The 25,847-nt window shown below is 39.3% G+C and overlaps 1 protein-coding gene across 4 annotated transcripts in view; it reads left to right on the top strand.

The window, feature by feature from the left end:
* EVI5 (ecotropic viral integration site 5) overlaps nucleotides 1-16,761 on the top strand; it is a 269,819-nt gene extending 253,058 nt beyond the window's left edge. For all 4 annotated transcript variants that reach the window (XM_066268649.1, XM_066268645.1, XM_066268646.1 and 1 more), the window contains one exon: nucleotides 13,635-16,761. In XM_066268649.1, coding sequence (XP_066124746.1) covers nucleotides 13,635-13,949 — 315 coding nt within the window. In that variant the 3' untranslated portion in view covers nucleotides 13,950-16,761. The remainder of the gene's footprint in view (nucleotides 1-13,634) is intronic.
* The last annotated feature ends 9,086 nt before the right edge of the window (nucleotides 16,762-25,847 follow it).

Raw genomic sequence — 25,847 nt, 5'->3', positions numbered from 1 at the left:
TACTCTTTTGAATCTGAGAAAGTGGTAGTTGCACCATTCAACCTCCAATCACACACAGGGGAAAAAATATTAACTTGAAGTAATGCACATGAAGGTACTTTTAACTGTAAAGCATCATGTAAATCTAAGGATTTATTTTTTTAATTTTATTTTTCAATTACAGTTTACATTCAATATTATTTTGTATTAGTTTCAGGTGTACAGCACAGTGGTTAGACAATCCTATATTTTACAAAGTGTTCCCCTCAATATTTCCAGTGCCCACCTGGCCCCATGCATAGTCATTACAGTATTACTGACTATATTCCCTGTGCTGTACTTTACATCCTGTGACTTTTTTCAACTACCAATCAGAACTTCTCAGTCCCTTCACCTTTTTACCCAGCCCCCCCACCATACTCCCCGCTGCCAATCATCAGGCTGTTCTCTATCTATGAGTCTGTTTCTGTTTGGTTTGTTCATTTATAGTTCTTTAAATTCCACACATAAGTAAAATCAGTTGGTATTTGTCTTTCTCTACTTATTCCACTTAGCATAATACCTAAGAGTTTATTATTAATTCTGTTACCCGGGCATGTTAAAATTGAAGAAGAATAACCTGTTGTTTCTCTTTAAAATCAACTATAAAAATCAACGCTAACTTTTTCAGATTACCAGTATTCTGTAATGTGCTGAAAGAAAGCAGCACATAAAGAACATCTGTCCTCTGCATGGACACTAGTGCAGGTGATCAAATTTTCTTAGTACAGATTTCTTTGTTATTTTTTAAGAAGTTATAGTTAAAAATCTATAAATCTCCAAAACAATGACATTTCTCTGTCTTACAAAAGAAAAGTCTATCTTAACCTTTAGTGTTTTAGTTTAGCTAATGAAGTAGACTAATAAAAAAGCTTTTGAATACTTATGTGCTTTTACTGATCATGAAGTCCTTTGGGAATATTCAGCTCTGCAGTTTCTTCCTGCTTTAAAATTTTAATGATAATTTTCCTGTGAAATGGCAGTAGTAGTTTTTAATGCTCTTTTTTAGTGTTTGAATTTTTTTATTATTATGCAGTTAGAAACTGCTGTTTCCTGTCAAAACCTACATTCATCAGACTATGAACATGACAGTTTCCTGTTTTCTCATTAACTATACTGCATTTTGTGCTTTATTCTTTAAAGTTATATGATATCTTTTTTTTTTTTTGTATTTTTCTGAAGCTGGAAACGGGGAGGCAGTCAGACAGACTCCTGCATGCGCCCGACCGGGATCCACCCGGCACGCCCACCAGGGGGGATGCTCTGCCCATCCGGGGCGTCGCTCTGTCGCTCTGTCGCGACCAGAGCCACTCTAGCGCCTGGGGCAGAGGCCAAGGAGCCATCCCCAGCGCCCGGGCCATCTTTTGCTCCAATGGAGCCTCAGCTGCGGGAGGGAAAGAGAGAGACAGAGAGGAAGGAGAGGGGGAGGGGTGGAGAAGTAGATGGGCGCCTCTCCTGTGTGCCCTGGCCGGGAATCGAACCCGGGACTTCCGCACGCCAGGCCGACGCTCTACCACTGAGCCAACCGGCCAGGGCCATGATATCTTAGTTATCACTTTCTTTTCCTAGTTGCTAAATGTTTTCTTAAGTCAGTATTGTTTAATACGTACAAAGAAATCCTAAAATCTTATCTCTTTGTCAATAGTGAGAGGTTATAATTTTGTATAACTTTTTAAGTTGAAATGAATATGCCAGAATGTATTCAGTATTATTTAAATAAATTCTACGTTTTTACTATTTTTACTCTGTCTCTTAATGCATAACATGATGAAGCAGTCCACATCAGGTAAGAAACAGTACATTATTTGGATTTTATATATATATATTAGTATTTCCATCTGTCTACTTATTAATATTTTCATTCAGCATGTAAGAGGATGGGATGAATAATCAGTACTTGGAAGATTTTCTCAAAAATCTTAAAATTAAAAATAAAATAACAATAATGAATACTGCCATCTTTTCGGTATATTTCATCATTTCTTATGTTCCAACTCTTTGTCAAGTCAGAATGCTAAGATCTGGGATACAAAAATGATTAAGAAACAGTTCCCACCAGCAGGGGCTAACAGAAGAGGTAGGATATATGTACAGCAATCAGTCATTCCATATTTTTCCAGGCAATGCTAATTTTAAATATTTAATTCCAGTGTTATATAATTCGGGGAAAAATTATCTATAAATAATACACTCAAATATATATATGTGTTGATCAGTAAAATACATTAGAGTATTTATGAAATATTTATGGCTGTTGATATTTAAAATGTTATAAAAATTATAAAAAGTTTTATTAAAATGATCACATTTTTAACAATATCAAAAACACTAGAAAACAAAAATGCTTTTAAAAGTAAAGGAAGCAGCATTAATCTTTTTTATTTTATATTATTGGGCTATTTGGGGGTTTTGTTCTGGCAAGTGTAACTACTTTATTATCAAAATGATCATGCTACAAATAAATTTGGAAGCACAGTTTAGAGGTTTTATTGATGACCTTATTTTGAAATACAACTAAACAAATAACTGAAACTAAGAAACTCAATGTGCACAGAAATGTTTATTTTGAGGTTTATGTCCTACCTTGTTTCCCACAGGTTTTTGAGGGAGTTCGCAGGAATACTTATAATAGAAAAATAACATAATATTAGGTTAATTAAATAAGTGAAATTTCTGATACCAGACTTTCACTTACAAAAATGGCAATAGCATGTAGTTCAGTATAGTGTAATATAGTAGTTAAAAGAATTAGCTGTAAGTCAGCAGCTAGTAAAATCAGAGTTAATATTATCACACAAAAATGTGTACAGCCTCAGATGGACGTGCAGAGGTGGCAGCCGCAGGCCTGTGGGCCTGTGGTTGCAGGGGCCTCTGGCCTCCGGGCTGTGGACCAAGGGCCTGCCGCGGACAGGCAGCCCACCGATATTGATGGCTGCTGACTAATCAGGACGGGGTTGCTGAAGGTTGGGTGTCTGTAGCAGTTTCTTAAAATGATACAACAGTGGAGTTTGCCTCATCAAGGGACCCTTCCTTTCACGAACCATTTCTCTGGAGCATGTGATACTACTGTCTGATTGCATTTTATCCACAGAAGAACTTCTTTCAAAATTGGAATCAATCCTCTCAAACCCTGCCACTGCTTTATCAACTAAGTTTATGTAACATTATAAATCTTTTGTCATTTTAACAATCTCTACAGCATCTTTAGGAATAGATTCCAGGTCAAGAAATCACTTTCTTTTACTCATCCATAAGAAGCAACTCTTCATCCATTAAAGTTTGATTGTGAGATTGCAGCAATTCAGTCACATCTCCAGGCTTCACTTTCAATTCTGGTTTTCTTGCCCTTTCTACCACATCTGCATTTACTTCCTCCACTGAAGTCTTGAATCCCTCGAAGTCATCTATGAGGTTTAAAATCAACTTCTTCCAAATACTGTTAATACTGATATTTTGACTTCTCATGAATTATGAATGTTCTTCATGGCATCTAGAGTGGTGAATCTTCTTCAGAAGGTTTTCAATTTACTTTGCCCAGATCCATCAGAGGAATCATTATTATGGCATCCATAGCCTTATGTAATATATTTGTTAATTAATAAGACTTGAAAGTCAAATTCCTTCTTGAGCCATGCTGCACAATAGATGTGTTAGTAGGTATGAAAACATTAATCTTGTACTTTTTCATCAGAGCTCTTGAGTGACCAGGTGTAGTGTCAATGAGCAGTAACGTTTTGAGAGGAATATTTTTTTCTGAGTACAGGCAGAATAGATTTAGCATAGTTCTTAAACACCCTAAGATTTTTGGAATGGTAAATGAGCATTGGCTTAAACTTAAAGTCAACAGCTGCATTAGCCTTTAACCTATTTTCTGAAGCTTTGAAGCCAGACATTGACTTCTCTTCTCTGGCTATGGAAGTCTCTCCTACATGGCATCTTCTTACACTATAAGGCTGTTTTGTCAACATGGAAAATCTGTCATTTAGTTTAGCCACCTTCATTATCTTAGCTAGATCTTCAGGATAACTTGCTGCAGCTTCTAAACCAGCACTTGCAGGCCCTGGCCGGTTGGCTCAGTGGTAGAGCGTTGGCCTGGCATGCAGAAGTCCTGGGTTTGATTCCTGGCCAGGGCACACAGGAGAAGCGCCCATCTGCTTCTCCACCCCTCCCCCTCTCCTTCCTCTCTGTCTCTCTCTTCCCCTCCTGCAGCCAAGGCTCCATTGGAGCAAAGTTGGCCTGGGTGCTGGGGATGGCTCTATGGCCTCTGCTCAGGCGCTAGAATGGCTCTGGTTGCAACAGAGCAACGCCCCAGATGGGCAGAACATCGCCCCCTGGTGGGCATGCTGGGTGGATCCCGGTTGGGCGCATGCGGGAGTCTGTCCGACTGCCTCCCCGTTTCCAACTTCAGAAAAATAATACAAAAAAAAAAACCCCAAAACCCAGCACTTTTAGCTTTACCTTGCACTTTTTTTTTAAGGAGATGGCTTCTTTCCTTAAATCCATGAAACCTTTGCTAGCTTCTGACATTTCTTCTGAAGCTTCCTCACCTCTCACAGCCTTCATAGAATTGAAGACAGGTAGGACCTTGCTCTGAATTAGGCTTTTGTTTAAAGGAATGTTGTGGTAGTTTGATCTGTCCAGACCACTGAAACTTTCTCCATATCAGTAATAAGGCTGTTTCACTTTTTTATGCATGTATTTGCTGGAGTAGCACTTTTAATTTCCTTCAAGAGCTTTTCCTTTGCATTCACAACTAACTCATTGGCTAACTTATTTAGTGCAAGAGACCTAGCTTTAGGCCTGTCTCAGCTTTCAACATGCCTTCCTCACTAAGCTTAATCATTTCTAGCCATGCAACTCTTCTTTCACTTGAACACTTAGAGACCATTGTAGGGTTATCAATTAGCCTAATTTCAATATTGAGTCTCAGGGAATAAGGAGACTGAGGAGAAGGAGAGAGATGGTGGGGGGAGCACAACCAGTTGGTAAAGCAGTCACAACATGCAACATTTCCCAATTGTGGACAGTATTCATGGTTTCCTGAAACAATTACAATAGTAACAACAAAGATTACTGATCACAGATCACCATAGCAAATATAATAATATAGTCATGCATCACTTAACAATGGGGATGCTTTTTAGAAATGTGTCATTAGGCAATTTTGTCATTGTGCAGACATCATAGAATACACTTACACAAACCTAGGTGGAATGGCCTTCTACATACCTAGGCTATATTGTATAGCCTATTACTACAAACCTGTACAGCATATTACTGTACTGAATACTGTAGGCAATTGTAACAAGGTAAGCACTTATGCATCTAAACATATATGGTGAGAGAGACAGACAGGAAGGGAGCAAGATGAGAAGCATCAATTCTTTGTTGTGGCACTTCAGTTGTTCATTGATTGCTTTCTCATATGTGCCTTGACCAGGGGCTCCAGCTGAGCCAGTGACCCTTTGTTCAAGCCTGTGACCTTAGGCTCAAGCTGATGAGCATATGCTTAAGCCAGATGAGCCTGTGCTCAGGCTGGTGACCTCGGGGTTTCAAACCTGGGTCCACAGTGTCTGATGCTCTGTTCACTGCACCAATGCCTTGGCAGGCTAACATTTTAAAGTAGAAAAAGTACAGTAAAAATACAATATAAAAGATAAAAAATGGTATACTAGCGTAGGACACTTACTGTGAATGGTGCTTGCTGGGCTGGAAGTTGCTCTGGGTGAGTCAATGAGTGAGTGATGAGTCAATGTGAAGGCCTAGGACATGCATTACTATCAACTTCATAAGCACTGTACACCAGCATTACCACAAACACAAGTATTTCAGTGCAGTACAGCATGACAAGGAATACAACATCACTAGGTAATGGGAATTTTTCAGCTCCTTCTCATGGGACCACCTTTTATATGTGGTACGTAGTTGGAGCACATGACTGTAATGAAAAAGTTTGAGATATTGTGAGAATTATCAAAATATGATGTAGACACACAAAGTGAGAAAGTGCTGTTAGAAAGATAGTGTCAATAGACAGTTTGGAGTTGCCACAACCCTTCAGTTTGTAAAACTGAAATATTTGTGAGTGCAGTAAAGCTAAGGTGACCAACTTTTTTACAATAAAAAGAACAAAAATAAATTGAAGAAAACAATATCATAAATAAAACATTGTATTCATTGCAACAATAATATACTATAATATGATAAATGCATAATAAAACATTTATAATATTTTATATTGTAATTATGCTTACATGCCTATTTTTAATAATTGTAAGAAAAAAAGTACTCATTTAGATACAAATACATCACATCACACACAATGGATCGACTCTGCATCAATCGAATACGGACATTTACAGATTAGTCTTCCAATATCAAAAAGGAGGACATGTAGGAGGACACTTTTTGAGGGAGGACGAGACTTACAAAAGAAGGACTGTCCTCCCTAAAGGAGGACGACTGGTCACCTTAGTATGCCTATATAATGATTTTGGTTGTATTAGTACTGTATTCGGTATCAACATTATTCGTTGACAGTCACATTGTTGAGTCTATATACATTCACAGTGGAACATCAAGCACACGAGTGCTTAAGTGCACGACTTCTCAGGCCTCTGCTCAGAAGTGGAGACCGAAGGCAGCCTGAGAAGTCTTATTTTTCACAAGTTATGATGGTTTATCAGAGAAGTTTGGAAAATAGTGTCGTTTTCTTTGGGGATGGGTACTTTGTTTTCTGACTCTTTTTTTTTTTTTTTTTCCTGAAGCTGGAAACGGGGAGAGACAAACAGACTCCCGCATGCGCCCCACCGGGATCCACCCGGCACGCCCACCAGGGGGCGACGCTCTGCCCACCAGGAAGCAATGCTCTGCTCCTCCAGTGCGTTGCTCTGCAGCGACCAGAGCCACTCCAGCGCCCGGGGCAGAGGCCAAGTAGCCATCCCCAGCACCCGGGCCATCCTTGCTCCAATGGAGCCTCCGCTGCGGGAGGGGAAGAGAGAGACAGAGGAAGGAGGGGGGGATGGAGAAGCAAATGGGCGCCTCTCCTATGTGCCCTGGCCGGGAATCAAACCCGGGTCCCCCGCACGCCAGGCCAACGCTCCACCGCTGAGCCAACCGGCCAGGGCCTCTGACTCTATTTTAAACAGCTTTATTGAGATAACATTTACATATAAAGTCCTTCCATATTAGTGTAAAATTCAATGGCTTTTTGTATATTTACAGAGTTGTGCAACCATACCACAATCTAATTTTTGGAATATTTGTCACCCCAAAAAGAAACCTCATGTTTATTTTCAGTCATTGCCTTTCTCCTTCCTTCTCCCCCGGCACTAGGCATCCACTGATCTGCTCTCTGTCTCTACAGACTTCCTCTTCTGGACGTTTCACATAAATGGAATCATGCAGTATGTCATATTTTGCCACAGGCTTCTTTGACTCAGCATAATGTTTTTGAGGTTTATCCATGTATCAGTACTTAATTCTTTTAAGTTGCCAAATAGCATCCAATTGTATGGGAACAATGTCTTAATGTTATTATTTTCCCTGATACATTTATTCAAATGATTGTCTTCATTTTTTCATTTTCTTTTACAGTGTCTTTTTTTTTTTTTAATATTTTATTTATTCATTATAGAGAGGGGAGAGAGAGAGAGAGAGAGAAAGAGAGAAGGAGGGAGGAGCAGAAAGCATCAACTCCCATATGTGCCTTGACCAGGCAAGCCCAGGGTTTTGAACTGGCAACCTCAGCGTTTCCAGGTTGACACTTTATCCACTGCGCCACCACAGGTCAGGCACATACAGTGTCATTTCTTATGTGTAACTCTCCTGCAGTACCATGTAAGTGCCCTGTATGTGTTCATCTCTTTTGTTCAAAGGATTTAGTTGCAGTATTCATTTCACCTTGATGGAGAAACCCCTCCTCTGACCTGCCCAGGCTACTCAGCGAGGACTGGGTGCCCTGGCCACTTGCACAGCTGCTGTCTCAGGAGCTTTCTTGTCATCTTTTGGATTCCTTTCACCTCACTTTTGTATTGGACTTCCTTTTTCCTGGAACAAAAACAAAAGGGTGTGTTTTTCTTTCTTGATGTACTTGAATTTGATGGAGTAAATCACCTATCTTTCTGGAAAAAATTAAAAGATTTATGGGAGATTAACCGTAAGAAAGTTTTATCTGATTTCGGTTCTTATGATTCACCCAAAAGAGGGTTTTCTTTGAGGGGGAGGGGTTCAGTCCTTGCAGCTTCTAACTCATATTTTAGTCTCACACTTGACTGATAGTTTGAATGAGTATAAAAAAACTTTAAGATAATTATAATTTTTTAATGTAGATTAGAAATTATTTTTTTCTCAGAATTTTGAAGGCACTACACTATAGTTGAGAAGTCTGATACCATTCTGATTCTTACTCTTTTATATAAAACTTGTCTTTGTTTTGGGCTGGATGCTTTATTCTTTGTACCCAGTGTCTGGAAGTTTTATTGTGATGTAACGTGGTGTCGGTCTGCTTTCATCCATTGTGCTGGATACTTCATGGGCTTTTTAATTTCAAAGCTCCTGTTTCTTATGTAAGAGAAATTTATGTGTAAGATTGTTTTTTGTTTTGTTTGTTTGTTTGTTTGTTTAAATTGCTTTTTACAGTATCCTGTTCTTTTTCCATGAATGCAGTGTCTTCAGAGAGATTAAGGGATTTTTTTTTAAGTTTTCTTCTCTTTAGATAGTCTGTTTCCTCCTACTTGCCTTTTTTTCTGGCTTCTCTTAGATACTTTCCTCAAATGTCTGGTTAATACTTGACTGGAGAACTTACAAAGCTGATAGGAAGTTCTGAATGGCTGGGTAGGGTTTGCTGACGGTGACAGTCATTGTAGGGTGATCTTACTGAGACCTTTCTTTGGGGAATCCCTTTATTTACAATTCCAGAGAGTCCTGGTGCCTCTTGTTTGTTTGGTGAATCTCAAAGGTACTTCCAGGCACATTCAGTGACTTTAAAACCTATGTTTGATTTCACCTAGAAAAACAATACTTTTTTATTTTTTTCCATGATCTGAATTTATTACTAGCACTTTGCAAGGTGGTGGTGGTTGTTAGTGTCATGAAGCTATTCCTATAGTCTTTAACTAAAAATTAGAAAAGATAATGGGCCTCAAAAGGGCATACTAAAGTATAAATGTGCACTTTCAAGACAGAGGTAGTCACACCTTTCTTCAGATTCCCAATCCCTTGCTTGACTCAAAAGAGATATCAAACAAAATCAAACTAAGAAACATTTGCCAGAGCAATGGTCCTTACCTAAGATGTGCATCAAAATTGTTCAGTTTTGGCCCTGGCCAGTTGGCTCAGTGGTAGAGCGTCGGCCTGGCATGCAGGAGTCCCGGGTTCAATTCCTGGCCAGGGCACACAGGAGAAGCGCCCATCTGCTTCTCCACCCTTCCCCTTCTCCTTCCTCTCTGTCTCTTTCTTCCCCTCCCGCAGCCAAGGCTCCACTGGAGCAAGGTTTGCCCGGGTGCTGAGGATGGCTCTGTGGCCTCCGCCTCTGGCGCTAGAATCGCTCTGATTGCGGCAGAGTGACGCCCCAAGATGGGTAGAGCATCGCCCCCTGGTGGGCATGCCAGGTGGATCCTGGTTGGGCGCGTGCGGGAGTCTGTCTGCCTCCCCGTTTCCAGCTTCGGAAAAATACAAAAAAAAAAAAAATTGTTCAGTTTTGTTGAACATACATTCCTAGACCCTACCAGGAGAAAGTTTCAGAAAAAAATGTTTAAATAGACTGTTCCTGCCCTGGCCGTTTGGCTCGGTGGTAGAGCGTTGGCCTGGCGTGCAGAAGTCCCGGGTTCTATTCCCGGCCAGGGCACACAGGAGAAGCACCGCCCATCTGCTTCTCCACCCCTCCCCCTCTCCTTCCTCTCTGTCTCTCTCTTCCCCTCCCCCAGCGAGGCTCCATTGGAGCAAAGATGGCCCGGGCGCTGGGGATGGCTCCTTGGCCTCTGCCCCAGGCACTAGAGTGGCTCTGGTCGCGACACCCCGGAGGGGCAGAGCATCGCCCCCTGGTGGGCAGAGCGTCGCCCCCTGGTGGGCGTGCTGGGTGGATCCCGGTCGGGTGCATGCGGGAGTCTGACTGTCTATCCCCGTTTCCAGCTTCAGAAAAATACAAAAAGAAAAAGAAAAATAGACTGTTCCTTACTGGATGGTGGAGTCAGTGTGTTCTTCTACTGAAAAATGGTGTCTATTTGTATATACCAGACACACACAGGACATGTTCATAGTTCAGAACCACATTTGTCTTAAATAATTAAGAGTTCCATTTCAGGTGAGTCAGCTTTCTTCTGACTCAGCCCTGTTTGGTTGGAACAGAGGATTACCTACCACAGTGATTCTCAAACTGAGGATATAAAAATCTGAGAAGCTTGCTAAAAATGTAAGTTCTAGGATTTCACTCTCTGACTTTGATTCCTTATATATGAGAAGCAGGTCTATATTTTTAATAGGTATACTCTTTTTATCTTGATACAGATGATCAGTAGACCATATTTTGAGGTATGCTAATCTCAGTTTGCTACTGATAATATCCCTGAAAGTTTTGGGGGGAGGGTTGGGTTGAGAAGGTTAATTATCTGCTTTTTAATTAAGGTGTTTAAATTAAGGTGACCAACTTTTTTACAATGAAAAGGAGGACAAAAATAAATTGAAGAAAACAATATCATAAATAAAAGAAATATTTTATTCATTGCAATAATATACTATAATATGATAAATGCATAATAAAACATTTGTAATATTTTATATTATAATTATGCTAATATGCCTATTAATTTTTAATAATAATTATAAGAAAAAAGTACTCATTTAGATACAAAAACGTCACATCACACGCAATGGATTGACTCTGCATCAATTGAATACGAACATTTACAGATTAGTCTTCTAATATCAAGAAGGAGGACATGTAGGAGGACACTTTTTGAGGGAGGACAGAACTTCCTAAAGGAGGACGATTGGTCACCTTATTTAAATATAATTAGCTCCTAAAAGTTCAATCATAAGGATAAGCAGTACAGCTCTTAGATCTGGGACCCAGGGGGCATAGCTCTGGTTTTCTTCCTGCCCAATCCCGCTTCACAGGATGAGAGTCCCGAGGACACCCCGCCGGAAGTCCCGCCCCACCCAGGTCACACTCCCGATACTTTGTACCCTGGAATTCCTTGCCTCGTTAGTGTCCACTTTCCTCCTAGGTCCAGGCAACAACTAAGTAAGAGCTTCAGTTTTACCAAATAGTCCCTTACCTTCAACTTTTTCTTTTGTCCACCAAAAAATTTCTGTATGGATTTGTTGTTCTATATTAGCAGTTCTCAAATAAAGAAGCATTAATTGATGTCTTCTTTGTCATTGAGGAAATGACTCCTCAACTTTTAATTAGTTTTATATAATATTTGAGATTGGTTATTAATATCTGATATGAGGCTGTAGTGGTTTTTTTTAATTTTTTATTTATTTTTTTTAGAGAGGAGAGAGAGAGAGAGAGAGAGAAGGGGGAGGAGCTGGAAGCATCAACTCCCATATGTGCCTTGACCAGGCAAGCTCAGGGTTTTGAACCAGCGACCTCAGTATTTCCAGGTCGACACTTTATCCACTGCACCACCACAGGTCAGGCGAGGCTGTAGTGTTTTAATTGCAATAAATTTTGTTCAAGCAAAGAAAAGCTACAACTTTCCCAACAACTGGGAAGTTGTGGTTCCTCTGCTGTACTCCTCCTTTATAACAGCCAGGAAGAAGGAAGACACGTGTTCCATATTATTTCTTCAAAAGGGTCAGGGGTGAAGAGAGAAAGGAAGAGATTAACTGACATAATTTAACACTTGGAGCTATAAATCATGTGTTGCAATATGGTGATAGGATGTTGCATCAGAAGGTGGCGGTTGTAATGCAGTGAGTATCACAGCCATGGGGAGGCTTTGTGGTGCTCTGTGCCCTTTCCCTGAAGATTCAACCCCAAGTTTGTACCCTTCTGCTCTGCCAAGGACAAAGGTGTTACTCCTGTTGCATTGTACCCCACTATAATTTTGTTCTCCTGGCCTAGGGCACAGGAATTTCTTTATGGTTGAAAGTTTGCCTGAGGCAGACATGATTGTACTTTCTGAGGCCCAGCACCAGTCCTGTTTCCTGTTATCACAGACCAGCAGGGAAGTGTTAAGGTTTCTTCACATCTTCCTGGAAGTCTGTAGGGAAAGCTGGGAAGTATTATGGCAAAGCTATAATGTCTTTACTCTTAGAACCGTTAGTTTTGAAAGTGCATGTAATATTTCCTGAGTATTTCATCCTGCCTTTATCTCAAGATTTGAAAGATAGTAAGTAACCAGGAATTTTGAGAAACAAAATTGAAGCATCATAGTAATGATAAGGGTAGGAGATATGGAGTATATTCCAGCAAAATTCTTACTAATCAACACAGATTTTGGTAGTTAATTGTTTTTTATTATTATTTTATACTTCTTAACAAATGATAGTATCAAGATTAAATTTTATATTTTAAAACAAAGTCTGAGGACAGAACTAATGTCTTAATTACATAGTAGTGCAAATAGTGGTATCCATGGTGGTGGGAATTTGAAGGAACTTAAGCAAAGAAGTGACGGATGATGAAAAGAAATAACCTTACGTTTTGATAAAACTGGTTTTGGAGAATGTGGTTTACATATGTGACAGTGGGCTTTTTAATACTGAACTCTAGAATTAGACTTGCTCACCCCATAAAATGTCTCCACAACCCTTCTGCCTTGAGGGTCACACCCTATAAAACTCCAGGGATAGAGAAATAGCCTGGTTTCCAAAGCTGAGAAGAAAGGAAAGAATAGCTGAGCTATATGCACAGCCCTCCCCATCTCAAGGGTGAGAAAGGTGCTCCCTCTCCCTGGGGAGGAGTAGAAGGCAAAAATGTGTGCACTGCTGGATTCCCCCCATAGGAGTAACCTTAGCGGGAAGAAGCATTCCTGCCATAGCAGCGATAGTGATGTGGTGGTTCTAAGGGTATTATACCAGGATATGGAAACAAATTATAATCATTTGTAAATCATTTTCGTCATTCACTGAATTGAGGATATAGGCTCTTAAGACAGTATTTGTGATAGAGTGTGGTCTTTAAGCCCATGTCTTCTAGAGAGGCACACTGAAACATTTACAGGTGAACTGATAGGCTATCTGAGATTTACCTCAGTGACCCAGGGAAAGGCGTAATGTAATAAGACTTTTCATGCTGTGTTAGTTGTTGAAATGAGGTGCTGGGTACAGGAAGTGCATCAGTTACCTCTAGTAAAACAAAGGCTCAGTGTGAGTCTAAACTTTACTATCAGCTGCCTGTCCTCAGCAAGTTGCACTACCTGAGTCTATTTCCTGTAGAAATGAAGATACATCAATCATGTAGGACTGTTGCAATGATTCAATTAAAATAACAGGTTATGTGTCCATACACACAGAAGGCACTCAAAAATTGGTAGTTACTATTATATCTGTAAATGGAAAAAGATCAAAGCCTCATCTTCCATAAACATAAAATGTTTGCTTTCTTGGTGGAAGTGTGTATTTATTTCCCCCTGTTGAGTATATCCATTTGGATTTTGTTTTCACAGCTCCAGTGCCTAAAAGGCCAGAGGGGCTTCTCAGCCCAGCCCCCTTTTGATGGAATCCACATTGTCAACCATTTAATAGGAGATGACGAGTCATTCCATTCCTCTGATGAAGATTTTATAGATAATTCCTTAAGAGAGAGTGGCATTGGTTTTCCTTTGCACAGAAAATCTGGCCCAATGTCTTTGGACCCCGCTGTGGCAGATGGCAGCGAAAGTGACACAGAAGACAGTGTGACGGAGACCAGGGAGAGCAGCCAGGGGGCTCAAAAGGAACGGCCCCCAAGAAAAAGAGGATCATACTCAACTACTGTCTGACCATCACTGTGACCTAGACTGTGGGGTTCTTTTAAGGGATCAGTTACATGATTAAGGGTTTTGGGGACATATCTGTTTCATATGTACATATATATATATATTTTTCAATCTTATCTGCCTTTTTATCTTTGCCAAACCTTCACCACTGACTTACCATTGCCATAAAGTAGACTGGAATATGGTTAATGTGAAAAATAAGGTGTTAACAGTATTACTGAATATTAATGTTTCTTCTGTAGAAAATGCAATTATATCTAGATGTGGGAACCATTTTGAAGTTCAGAATTATGAAAATTTTAATTTTCTCACAAAACTGCTCTTGTGCAATATTTTATGCTCAGTAAACAAATTCTGTATTTCTGTTTATCAGTTTGTTTCAGGGCAGCTGTCTGCAAACATTTGACCAAGACATACATCTGATTTATTTGTGCTTTTGTGTTTGAGGAATTTATTTTCAAATGAAATTACTGTTTTATTAGTGGGCCACTGGAAGTTCCCAAACACAGTGTCTTTTTTTCATATAATTTTATATATACAAATTAATAGTTATCTGCCTTGAGAGTTTAAGCTTTAATTTTTTATTTTTATGGCATATGATACATCCGTATATTACTTAATGGTCAGAGCAGTAAGTCAACTGCAAATATACTGGTTTTTGTATGTAATTTATAAATCTATGTCACCTAACACTGAGCATCATTTTATATGGAGACTGTACATGTTGCAAAATGACCGCCTTCGGCATTCTAACAGGACTTCTATAAATATCAAGTTAAAAGGAAACAAAATAAAACCAAACACTAATATTTTAATAGCTTTAGTATTTTGCTTGGCATTCAACACTAGCAGATCCATAACTATACTGATGCTTGTTCAGAAACACTACTGGTGAGATCTTTTACTTCATGTGTATAAATTGTCTGTGATTAAAGAGGTTATAGCACACATTGCTTAGTGCTAATATTCTGCTTAAATATAAATTAAGCAATGGACTGAAGTCCAAGATACACAACAATAATATCTGCAAATAATCTAGGAACATTATCTTCAGATTCTCTAATTACTAATCTATAGATAAAGCCATAAGAACTCTTTCCTACCAATTCTTTCTTCTTTTATCATCTAGACTGTTTTTCCTAAGAAACTGAATATCATGGAAAAATTGGAGGAAACACCGAATTACAGTTACATCATGGAAAGACAAGAATGTGTTGAGTGGATGCTTTCTGCTCTCGTTTTCATCAGCAGCCTATAGAAAAAGTAGCCTTTGAGGATAAGAGGGGAAGGTAGAATTCAGTATATGTGGAGAGCTAATTTTGCACAACATGTTGCATGCAGTAGAAAAATGATGTATATTACAGAATGGAGTTAGAAGAGACAAAAGTAGTTTTCTGTCTGAAACCAGGAGTGAAGCCTTGTGCCTCTCCAAAGCCTAAGCTCTTCCCAGCAGGCCCTTTATAGCTGTCTGCTTGAGAAAAGAGACTGAGGCATGCCTGCTGTGTCTGTGGCACCAGGCTGCATTCCTGTCAGGAAGCAGTTTACCTGTGGCCACTTGTAAGCAAGTAGCAGAGCCAAGGTTTTCATTCAGATCTCTGTGGCACCGGAGCATTTGAAAAGGGTCAGCTAATGAATTTCTCAATACCATGCTTTTCTGACAATGTGATTTTAAATGAATTTAAACCACATTTCACAGCTTATGAGTGTAGATACTCCTGGAATTATATGACTGGTGCTTTTGGGGTGCATCACTGTCAGCCTTGAGGCTGCTGATGCTGGAGTGAAATGAGATGATTCATGGCCACATGATTGCTTTGACACCCACATCAAGAAATCTGAATGATCTAGACCAAAGGTCAGCAACTACACCCATGAGCCAATTCCAGCTGGCTGCCTGTCTTTACATGACCTACAAGCTGAGTATTTCTACATTTTCAAATAGTTGAGGGAAAAAAATAAAAAAAAATATTTGTCATATTAAAATCATAAAATTCAAATTTCAGTATCGATAAATAAAGTTTTATTGAATGCCCCTGCTTATACTGTCTTGGCTGCTTTTGTGTTACAGTGGCAAAGTTGAGCAACCTAAAATATCTACTGTTGAGCTCTTCAGAGAAAAAGCTGACCTTTGATTTAGATACTCTAAAATGTAGGCTTACTTAAGTTTGTCTCAATAGAAGATTGAACCATTTGCTTTTGATGTTGAGCTAATGGTTTGGAAACCTAAAATTTCATGGTGGAACTATTCAAAATGGAAAGTGTGCCAGCTGTTTGAAATCATGAAGTCTTTGACGCTATAGACAAATTTGAAAGGATATCAGTACCTTCAGAAGTGGGGAAAGAATTCCAGAAACCCAGCATTATTCTATAAAGTATGTATTGACCTTCATTGAGTCAAGGTTATTAATTGACTTTAAAAGAAAACACCTTTCTATAATCATTTCTGAATTCTAAACTTTCTAAGATATTCTTAGAAAAATACCTAATTCTGGTTAGGAATTAGGTATTAAAAGAGTCAAGGTAAGTAAATCTGAAGCTGTTGATGCTCTTATAATTTAGACAGTTTAAAACAGAAACAATCTTCAAATTCAAGATCTTTGGTTTAAAATCTTTCTGACCTGTAGGATACAGTAGGCTACTAATCTCTGATTTGATTCTGTTTCATTCATATTAAGACTTTGAGGTATTGGACAATGTTTTCTTGATAGATTTTTATTGGTCTCTGTTAATTTTGTGTCATGTAAATGTTATTCAGATCAACAGAGTCCACGAATATTGAGGTGAAGAGGAAGTGAATGAAATAAATTTTAAAAACTCACAACTTAAAAAAAAAACTGCCTTGAGTTCGTCACCTCCCTAGTATAATTGCCATCCTCAGTTGAAAAGCTGAGCTAGCAGCTTACAAGTTATCTGAATAAAATGGAAATTGCATTGAGGTGATACAGCAGACCTTTTAGTGCAAGAAAATCTACTGCTCACAAAAATTAGGGGACATTTTGTAGCTTCATATTCATTTTGAAATATCTCCTAATTTTTGTGAACAGTATATTTCAACAGCCTTTGTAAAAATCAGTGGTAAATATTTCATACTGGTAAAAGAAGTCAAAGGTGTAACTTTACACAATTTCTATCTTATTAATTGATAAATATTAGGCATTCAATATTTGATGACTAATTGAGATGTCAAATCCAACTAGCTTGCTGACTATTTTGGAAGGGAAAAAAAGTTGTTTTTGTCTCATCGTGCAACTTGCTACTCTCCAGATAGTGCCTTTGATTGAAAACAAGGTCTAGACCTTTTTTTTTTTTAGACCTCTTTTAAGTATTTTTTTTTCAGACATAAGAAATTATTTGGTTCCTCTTTCTCCTTTATCTTTTACATAACACACTATAATTTTCAGATTTAAATAAGAAAAGTATATAAATTGTGTTTTGGTAAAGCCCTTTTCTGGCCAGCTTGATTATTGTAGCACCAAATGTTGACAGTTCACATCTCAGAAATCAATGATTTACTTTATGAAAACAGTGAGCTTTAAGCAAGGAAGTTGCTACTGCTCTATCATTAACAAAACAGTGAGTTTAAAATTTTAATTTAATTTAATCATTCTACTGAAATTAAAATTTCCAGTTAAATGTGGAATGGATGCTATTTATAATCCAAGTTTTTACATCATATCTGTTGATCTACCTATCCCCTCTTTTCACTCCAAAGAAGAGATGATGGAATAATATATTAGGTATACTATAGAGATGCAAAGTTATGATGTATTCCATTTACTGTTGGAATTTCTTATTGTAACATTGTATGATAACCTGAAATATTTACTTGTGCCTTTGCTTTAAACAATTAAAGTTTTCCATTTTATAAGAATTGTTGTTTCCTTAAACTATTTACTGAAAATGGGAGATGCATCAAAACACTAACAAGTCTGCCAGAGACTGCCACTCACACACACAGGCCTGGTCACAGGAGGACTCCGTCAAAGGCCGTGAATGGCCAAGGTAATGAGGCAGCATAGAAAAAAACAAAACTCCAGAAAACAAACTTAAAAACATGGAAATATGTGATTTAAATGAGAATTCAAGATTGCAGTTCTGAAAAAACTCAGCAAGATGCAAAATACTAAAAAAATGCTTGCCGTAACAGATATTCATTAGTGAGGTTTGTGTTCCATGGGTACAGGGACCATTTCCACCAGGTCACCTATGCGTAATTAGTGGCAGACAGGCTGGTCTGAGATATTTTCAAATTAATGAAAGGCCAGATACCAAGATTTGCTATTTCCTTGGGAACCTACTAATATTTTTGAAAATATTAAGGACTATATTTTCATCTCATTGTATTTTAGGTTATTAAATTATCAGCGACTGATTCAATAAATATATTTAAATATATTATCTGAATATACATATAGAAGCTATTATAAAAAATTTGTCTTCTATAACTTTATCACAATGTTAATATCATTTAGTTCAGAAGCAGTAGTTCACTATATATTCTGCTTTATTCCCAAAAGGATTTAAGGTACTGTACTTACAAAGGTGCATGAAATATGACAAGATAGTTACAACCCAGAGTTTCTCTACCTTCTCACTTTTGATGCTTGGGGCCAAATTATTGCATGACACTGTCCTGTACATTGTAGGGTGTTTAGCAGCATCCCTGGTCTCTACATACTAAATCAGTAATTTTCAACCTTTTTTATCAAGGCACATATAAACTAAAACTAAAATTCTGCAGCATACCAAAAAATTATTTTTTGCCTGTCTGACAAAAAAATAGGTATAATTTTGATTCAGTCACACCAGACAGCTATTGTTGTGTTGGCTAGTTTTTTATTTGACAAGGAAAAAAGTCAGTGCCCCTGACTAAATCATTAGGAATGCATGTTTTAAAATTCTTGTGGCACGTCAATTGAAAATCACTACACTAGATAGAAGCTAGTGGCACCCCCTCCTTGTGTTGTGACAACCACAGATGTCTCCCTCCAGTTGTTGCTAAATGTCTTTGGTAGGGAAGGACTGGGATTTAAAATTGCTCTTGTTTGAGCCTGACCTGTGGTGGCACAGTGGATGGAGCATTGACTTGGAACGTTGAGGTCGCTGGTTTGAAGCCCTGGGCTTGCCTGGTCAAGGCACTTGTGAGAAGCAAGTGTGAGTTGAAGCTTCCTGCTCCTATCCTTTTCCCTGTTCCTCTCTAAAATCAATAAAATAGGTCCTGGCCTGGCCAGCTGGCTCAGTGATAGTGTATCAGTCCAATATATGGACAATCCTGGGTTCAATTCCTGGTCAGGACACACATGAGAAGCAACCATCTACTTCTCTCCCCTCGCTCTCCCCCTTCTCTCCTTCCCCTCCTGCAGCCAGTGGTTTGATTGGCTTGAGCATGGGTCAGGCGCTAAGGATAGCTCGGTTGGAGCGCATCAGACTCGGGTGTTAAAAATAGCTCCGTTGATTCAAGCATCAACCCCAGACAAGGGTTGTCATGTGGATCCCTGTCAGGGAGCATGCAGGCGTCTGTCTCACTATCTCCCCTCCTCTCACTAAAAAAAAAAAAGAAAAGAAAAGAAAAGAAAAGAAAAGAAAATAGTAAATAAAATCTTTGGGGGAAAAAAAAAATTTGTCCCTGGTTGAGAATCTCTGATATAAACTTAGAAATGGATCAAAAAATAAAGAGCCACTAGGGCCAAAACTAAAAATACATACACCTGTTAAAGATGAATCACAAATCTGGAGTCTGAAAGAAAAGTAAAATATGAACCTCAATGAGGTGCTACTTCACACTTAAGATGGCTATTCAAAACAACATAAAAACAATATAGCAAATGTGATAAGGAAAAATTGGTAATGGAAAAATTAGAACCTTGTACATTGCTGCTAGGAATGTAAAGTGGTGCAGGCATTGTGGAAAAGTTTTGGCAGTTCCTCAGAAAAACTAAACGTAGAATTACCATATGATCCAGCAATTACACTTCTGGATATATAACTCAAAAGAAAGCAGGGGCTCGAACAGATATTTGTACATCAATGTTCACAATAGCCTTACAAGAGCCAAAAGGTAGAAACAACAAATGGTCTGCATGAATGGGTAAATAAAAGGTGGTATATATTACATATAATGAAATATTCAACTGTAAAAAGGAAAGAAATTCAGATACATGCTACAATATGGATGAATCTTGAAAACATTAAGTAAAAAAATACATACACGTAGTATGGTTTCGCTGATAGAAAGTACCTAGAATAGCAAATTCATAGAAATATAGTAAATGTTAGCAGGAAATAGGGATGTGGGTGAAAGGGAAGTTACTATTTACTAGATGCAGAGCTTGTTTAGGATGATGAAAGTTCTGGAAATGGATAATGATGATGGCTGCACAACACGGAATGTATTTAATGCCACTGAATTGTATGCTTAAAAATGGTTGAAATGGTTTTTAAAAAAGGCATGTTAAGAACTTAGCATCAGTTTGCTTCCTGCTCCTCCCCCCTTTTCTCTCTCTCTCTCTCTTTCTCTCTCTCTCCTCTAAAATGAATAAATAAATAAAAGAAAAGAAAAGAACTTAGCATCAGCTTATAAATTAAATGTGTTCAAACAAATATGAATAGAAGGGAAAAGAATTCCAAAACCTAAAAATTATGAAATTTACCCATTGTTATTTACCCATGAAATAAAAACAGCTTTTTTAGGTTTAGAATTCTGGAACTAAACTGGGATGCAAGCTTTGTTATTAATGAAACCTGGACAAGTCACAGGACTTGATGGCCTCCTTGCTGCTCCTTGTTCACCAGACTTGCCCTTGGAATGGCCTTCCGCCGCATTCCCATGAGGTTAGCTCCCCACCTCCTCCTGGTTTCTGCTTCAAGGATCTCCTGCACAGGAAGCCTCTTCTGACCCTTCCTTTTCAAAAGCTCCTTCCCAGCTTTATTTTTCTCCATTGCATTGATGACTGTCGGACAGCCTTGTGTTTTACATCATTTTTTTTTGGTTTGTTTGTCTACCCACACTAGAATGCAAGCTTTATGACTTTTTGTGCATTAACTTGCAATAAATATCTGTTGACTGTGTGAATGAATAGTTGAATAAATCACTGTTTCTTAGTTTGTTCACTATTAAAATGGGATAAACATCTGTGAAATGCAAATGTCAGTGGAAAACCCAGAATCTCCATGCACCAGGCTAGCTCCAGAGCCCTCTAATTATCGAACCCTGCATGGCACAAGGCATCAACCAGGCACTGCTGAGGTGGCAGAGATGAACCGGACCAGCTCCCATCTTCACACTTGGAATGAGAGACAGAGCACCGGTACAATGCAACGGGAATTCAGATTACATCCAGCGTGGGGAAAGGGTCTCCTTTGTACTCTTCTCCCTTCTCTGCCCGTCCAAAAGCTCCACGCTGCACCAGGGCAAGAACCATAATCCCTGTCACAACTGTTCTGTAGGCCTCACTGTCTCCAATGTCTCCTGCTTTGGGTGCGTGGCTACATGTCTCCATCCCTCCAGATTTTACCAAAGATGTCTAGCAATGAAGCATCTTAAATCAGTGTGTAGGATTTTAGGCCCAGAAAGTCTTTTTATATCCTCCTGAATTGATTCTTAGAAGACAGCTGCTACTGTGTCCTCACCCTCTTGTCACCCAGGGCTGACCACATTTTCAGAGATTGGAAAGAAAGGCTGCCCTCAGTAACAGGAGGGAGCAGGGCAGGTGGAAAGAAACGAGTTGACTTTCAAGATGTTGTTTCTTTGATTTTTTTTTTTAAAGGAAATGCACACTGTACACATGAGAGACTCCACGGCCGAGAGATGCTGTGGCAGTTGAGATGCACCTGGGAGCTCCTAACTGTTCCCTGCGTCAGCCCTGAGGGGTGGGACAGGCAGCATCGCACGCAGCCTTCCACGCAGCCCGGAGGGGAGCAGCAGTCAAGCCGCTGCACCTCCAATCTCATCTCCCCCACCGAGAGCTCGAAGTCCTCTCCAAGCAGAGGCTTTCCTGGTCTCTGGTGTCACTGCTGCTCTTCCCACTCCAGGACTGGATTAGGTGGCCCTTCTTGGTGTTTGCTGTCCTACTTTTGAGGCAAATGGTGTGTGGACCTGCTGACCCTGCCAGGCTGACCTCTGGGTGGGCAAGAAAGACACCAGTTCCCCACGCCCTATGTTGTCTCTTCTGTTTTCTGTGTCTTGTGTTCCAGCCTCTGCCCTTATGCCCTTCACAGCTCAGGAGTAGGCTAACCACTCCTTTGTTTTGAAACCTTTGGTGCATGAATGAATGCTTGTCCCTGCAGCCTCCTTACTACCAGATAAGCTTCTGGCCAGGCTTGGGCTGCTCTGCCTAAAAAGGAGTCTCGAGACACATCCCTCAGCTCTCCTCCCGAGCCAGGCCGAGCTGCTACTAGAACTGCAGAAGCAAAGTTCCAGGTGATGAGGTGGAACACCAAACAACGGGGAGTCGTGGTAGAAAGCATAAATTCATAACCGTGATGAAAAATGTCATGCATTTTGCCCCAGTAAAGTCTTAGTCCACTCAAAGACTAAGGCAAAGTCCAGCCTTTTCTGGCAAACTGCCTTCTAGTTGTGTTCTTTGGAGGGATGTTCCTGGCCAGCAGCCCCCCAGCCACTGCTGGGATTTGAGTAATCACAGGCTCAAGTGGGATATGTGGGAAGGTGTGTTGTTTGGTCTGGCTCACAGCCCTTGACACTCTGTAGCTATTTTAAAATGGATCCTGCAGCCTTTCATTTGCTTCACTAATTTCTCTAAAATAGAATTGTTTATTTTGGGGTCAAAGTTGGAGAAACTTCTTGTTCATCACCACACTGCTCTTTGGCAAGACTAAGATGGCACATGTACCAGAGCCTAAAAGGATTTGGCACACAGTGACTGTTCAATCAATGTTAGCTAAAAGAGAAATGGTGCATTGCACGCCCAAGTCCCCAGAACCAGCACAGGCACTCAGTACATAGCTATTGGCTTAACCCAGGGGTAGTCAACCTTTTTATACCTACCGCCCACTTTTGTGTCTTTGTTAGTAGTAAAATTTTCTAACTGCCCACAGGTTCCACAGTAATGGTGATTTATAAAGTAGAGAAGTAACTTTACTTTATAAAATTTATAAAGCAGAGTTACAGCAAGTTAAAGCATATAATAATAATTACTTACCAAGTACTTTATGTTGGATTTTCACTAAGTTTGGCAAAATAAATCTTTATAAAACAACTTACTATAGTTAAATCTATCTTTTTATTTATACTTTGGTTGCTCCACTACCGCTCACCATGAAAGCTGGAACGCCCACTAGTGGGCGGTAGGGACCAGGTTGACTACCACTGCAATGATTCTTCTCCTGCCTTGACCTCTGATCTGCACTCCAGTTCTATATGTTCCACTGTCTACGTGGTATTTCCACATATACATGTATTGTTTGAGGAGATGGCGTGACAGTTTCTGTGGGGAAGCTGTGTTAGGCTTGCTCGCGGGGTTACCAGCTGCAAACACTTTGCCTGATTGGTGTGTGAGTGCGTGGCTCCGCCACATGCGTGTATGGCCTATATAAGGCTACGGGTGCTTGCACTCGAGAGAGATGGGGGTTGCGGATGTGTGGACTGCCTGCCCTCCACTGTGAGGGGCCATTCTTGCTGTTTGTTTGCCTGAGAGGCTGTTTCCCCTTCCTGTGTGCTTGTCCGCCACCATTGTGAGACTTCATTAAATGGAATGGCCCAATGCTTAAGAGCTCCGTGGTTTCTTTACTGTTTGCCCAAATCCAATGTGAACCTACCTGGCCATGGCAGTGGCCACCAGCATTACAGTGTCTATTTCCTCATTCCTGTCAGTGGTGGGAATTATACTAGCCCTTGTTATTATCATCACATATCCTTGAATCTCAGTGGCTTACAACATCATTTCCTGCTCATGCTACATGTCCATCAGTAGGTGAGGGCTGCTCTACTCTACATAGTTTTTACTCTAGGACCCAGGCTGATGAGCATTGCTGATTATTCTAGCAGAAGGAAAGTGACATGGTGAACCACATGCTGGCTCCCACAGCTTCTGCCAGGAACTTACATACATACATACATCCCTTCCAGTCACTTTTTATTGGCTGAGGTATGTCACATTACTAAGACTTCCCCAAGGAGAGGCAATGAATATTTAGAAACACAGAACTTGGTGATGACAACTATTCTACGTACATTTTTAAGATAACAATTTTATTGTGATATAATTTACACAACATAAAATTTAACCTTTTAAAATATACAATTATATTATCCTTAGTTTATGAACAAAATTGTACAACCATCACCACAGTGATAATAGTTCACACCATTCACATCAATATAATAATATCACCCCCAAAAAGAAACCTGTATCTATTAGCAGTCACTCTCTACTCTCTCCTACCCATAGCCCTCACTAGGGAACTACTGATCCTCTTTTATTTCTACGGATTTGCCCATTCAGGATATTTGATATAAGTGGAATTATATAATGTTACCTTTGTGTGTGTTTCACTAGCATAATGTTTTTGAGACTCATTCATGTTGTGGCACCTATTAGTACTTAATAAATTTTTTTCTCAATAATATCCCAGTATATGAGTATTCCACATTTTGTTTATCCATTCATTAATTGATAAACATTTGAGTTGATAATAGTTTTATGCTTTTCTACCTATTTTAATGGCTGTACTTCATATGAACATTCTTTAATATGTTTAACTAATAATATTCTATTATTGGGCATGTGTTCTCTATTATTGCCATGCAACTGCTCAAAGTAAGTTGTAACACACATTTTTTATTATTTATTGATTTCACTTTAGTTGTTCACTGATTACTTGTTATATGTACCTTGACCAGGCAAGCCCAGGGTTTTGAGCAGGTGACCTCAGCGTTCCAGGTCAATGCTTTATCCCCTGCACTACCACAGGTCAGTCACATCTTTATTTTCTTATGATAAATTACTAAAAGTAGAATTCCCAGATCAAAGGGTATGTATATTTTAAGTACTTTTTTCTGATACATATTTCTAATATATCTTCCACAAATTAACATTCCCATTAGTAACATATAAGAATGTTCTTTTTCCTATAGATCATACTTTTGGAAACAATATCTAATTTAAACTATAAATGTATATTTATTATAAATGGAAACTTGTGATATTAAGTGGACTTGGGGGAATTTTTCTCTCTAATTTGAGAGAGAGCTTTGTATATTATCATATTCATATGTATTATTCACATATTTTTGCTATTATGCTTCCAACCATCCTTAGAATGATGACTCTGGCTTATATATAGTTATCTTTTCTCTGGTTTAACTAAGAGCATCCCTGTCCTTGAGCCACAACATATAGGAATTAGATTAGGGTGTTCAGGGTACTGAGGATAGCAGGGTGGCGGAGAGCTTTCAAACCCCTGGTGAGCCTGACCTGTGGTGGCGCAGTGGGTAAAGCGTCGACCTGGAAATGCTGAGGTCGCCGGTTCAAAACCCTGGGCTTGCCTGGTAAAGGCACATATGGGAGTTGATGCTTCCTGCTCCTCCCCCCTTCTTTCTCTGTCTCTTTCCTCTCTCTTCTCCCTCTCTCTCCTTTCTAAAATAAAAAAAAAATCCTGATGATTTATCATTAGCTGAATTTAAAATGAACTGCTTTAAATGTAGAAAACTCATCACCATTTTCCCCAAAAATGAAGGTGTCACCTTCTTAAGATATGATTTGTCAATGACTGCTGGGTAGCCAAGAAAACCTTGGTAGGATTAATGAAAAACCAAAATTTAGAATGACCACCTAACCCTTATAAAATTAAAAGTCTTCTATAATTTTTTTTTTTTGCTTCAAAAGTTGTTGCAAAGAAGGGTCCTATTAACCACAGGCATGCTATTGAAGCTGGGTGATGGGT

Source organism: Saccopteryx bilineata, chromosome 3 (genome assembly GCF_036850765.1).
Source record: "Saccopteryx bilineata isolate mSacBil1 chromosome 3, mSacBil1_pri_phased_curated, whole genome shotgun sequence".
Taxonomy (NCBI): Eukaryota; Metazoa; Chordata; class Mammalia; order Chiroptera; family Emballonuridae; genus Saccopteryx; species Saccopteryx bilineata.
This window is presented reverse-complemented; position numbering and strand designations above follow the sequence as displayed.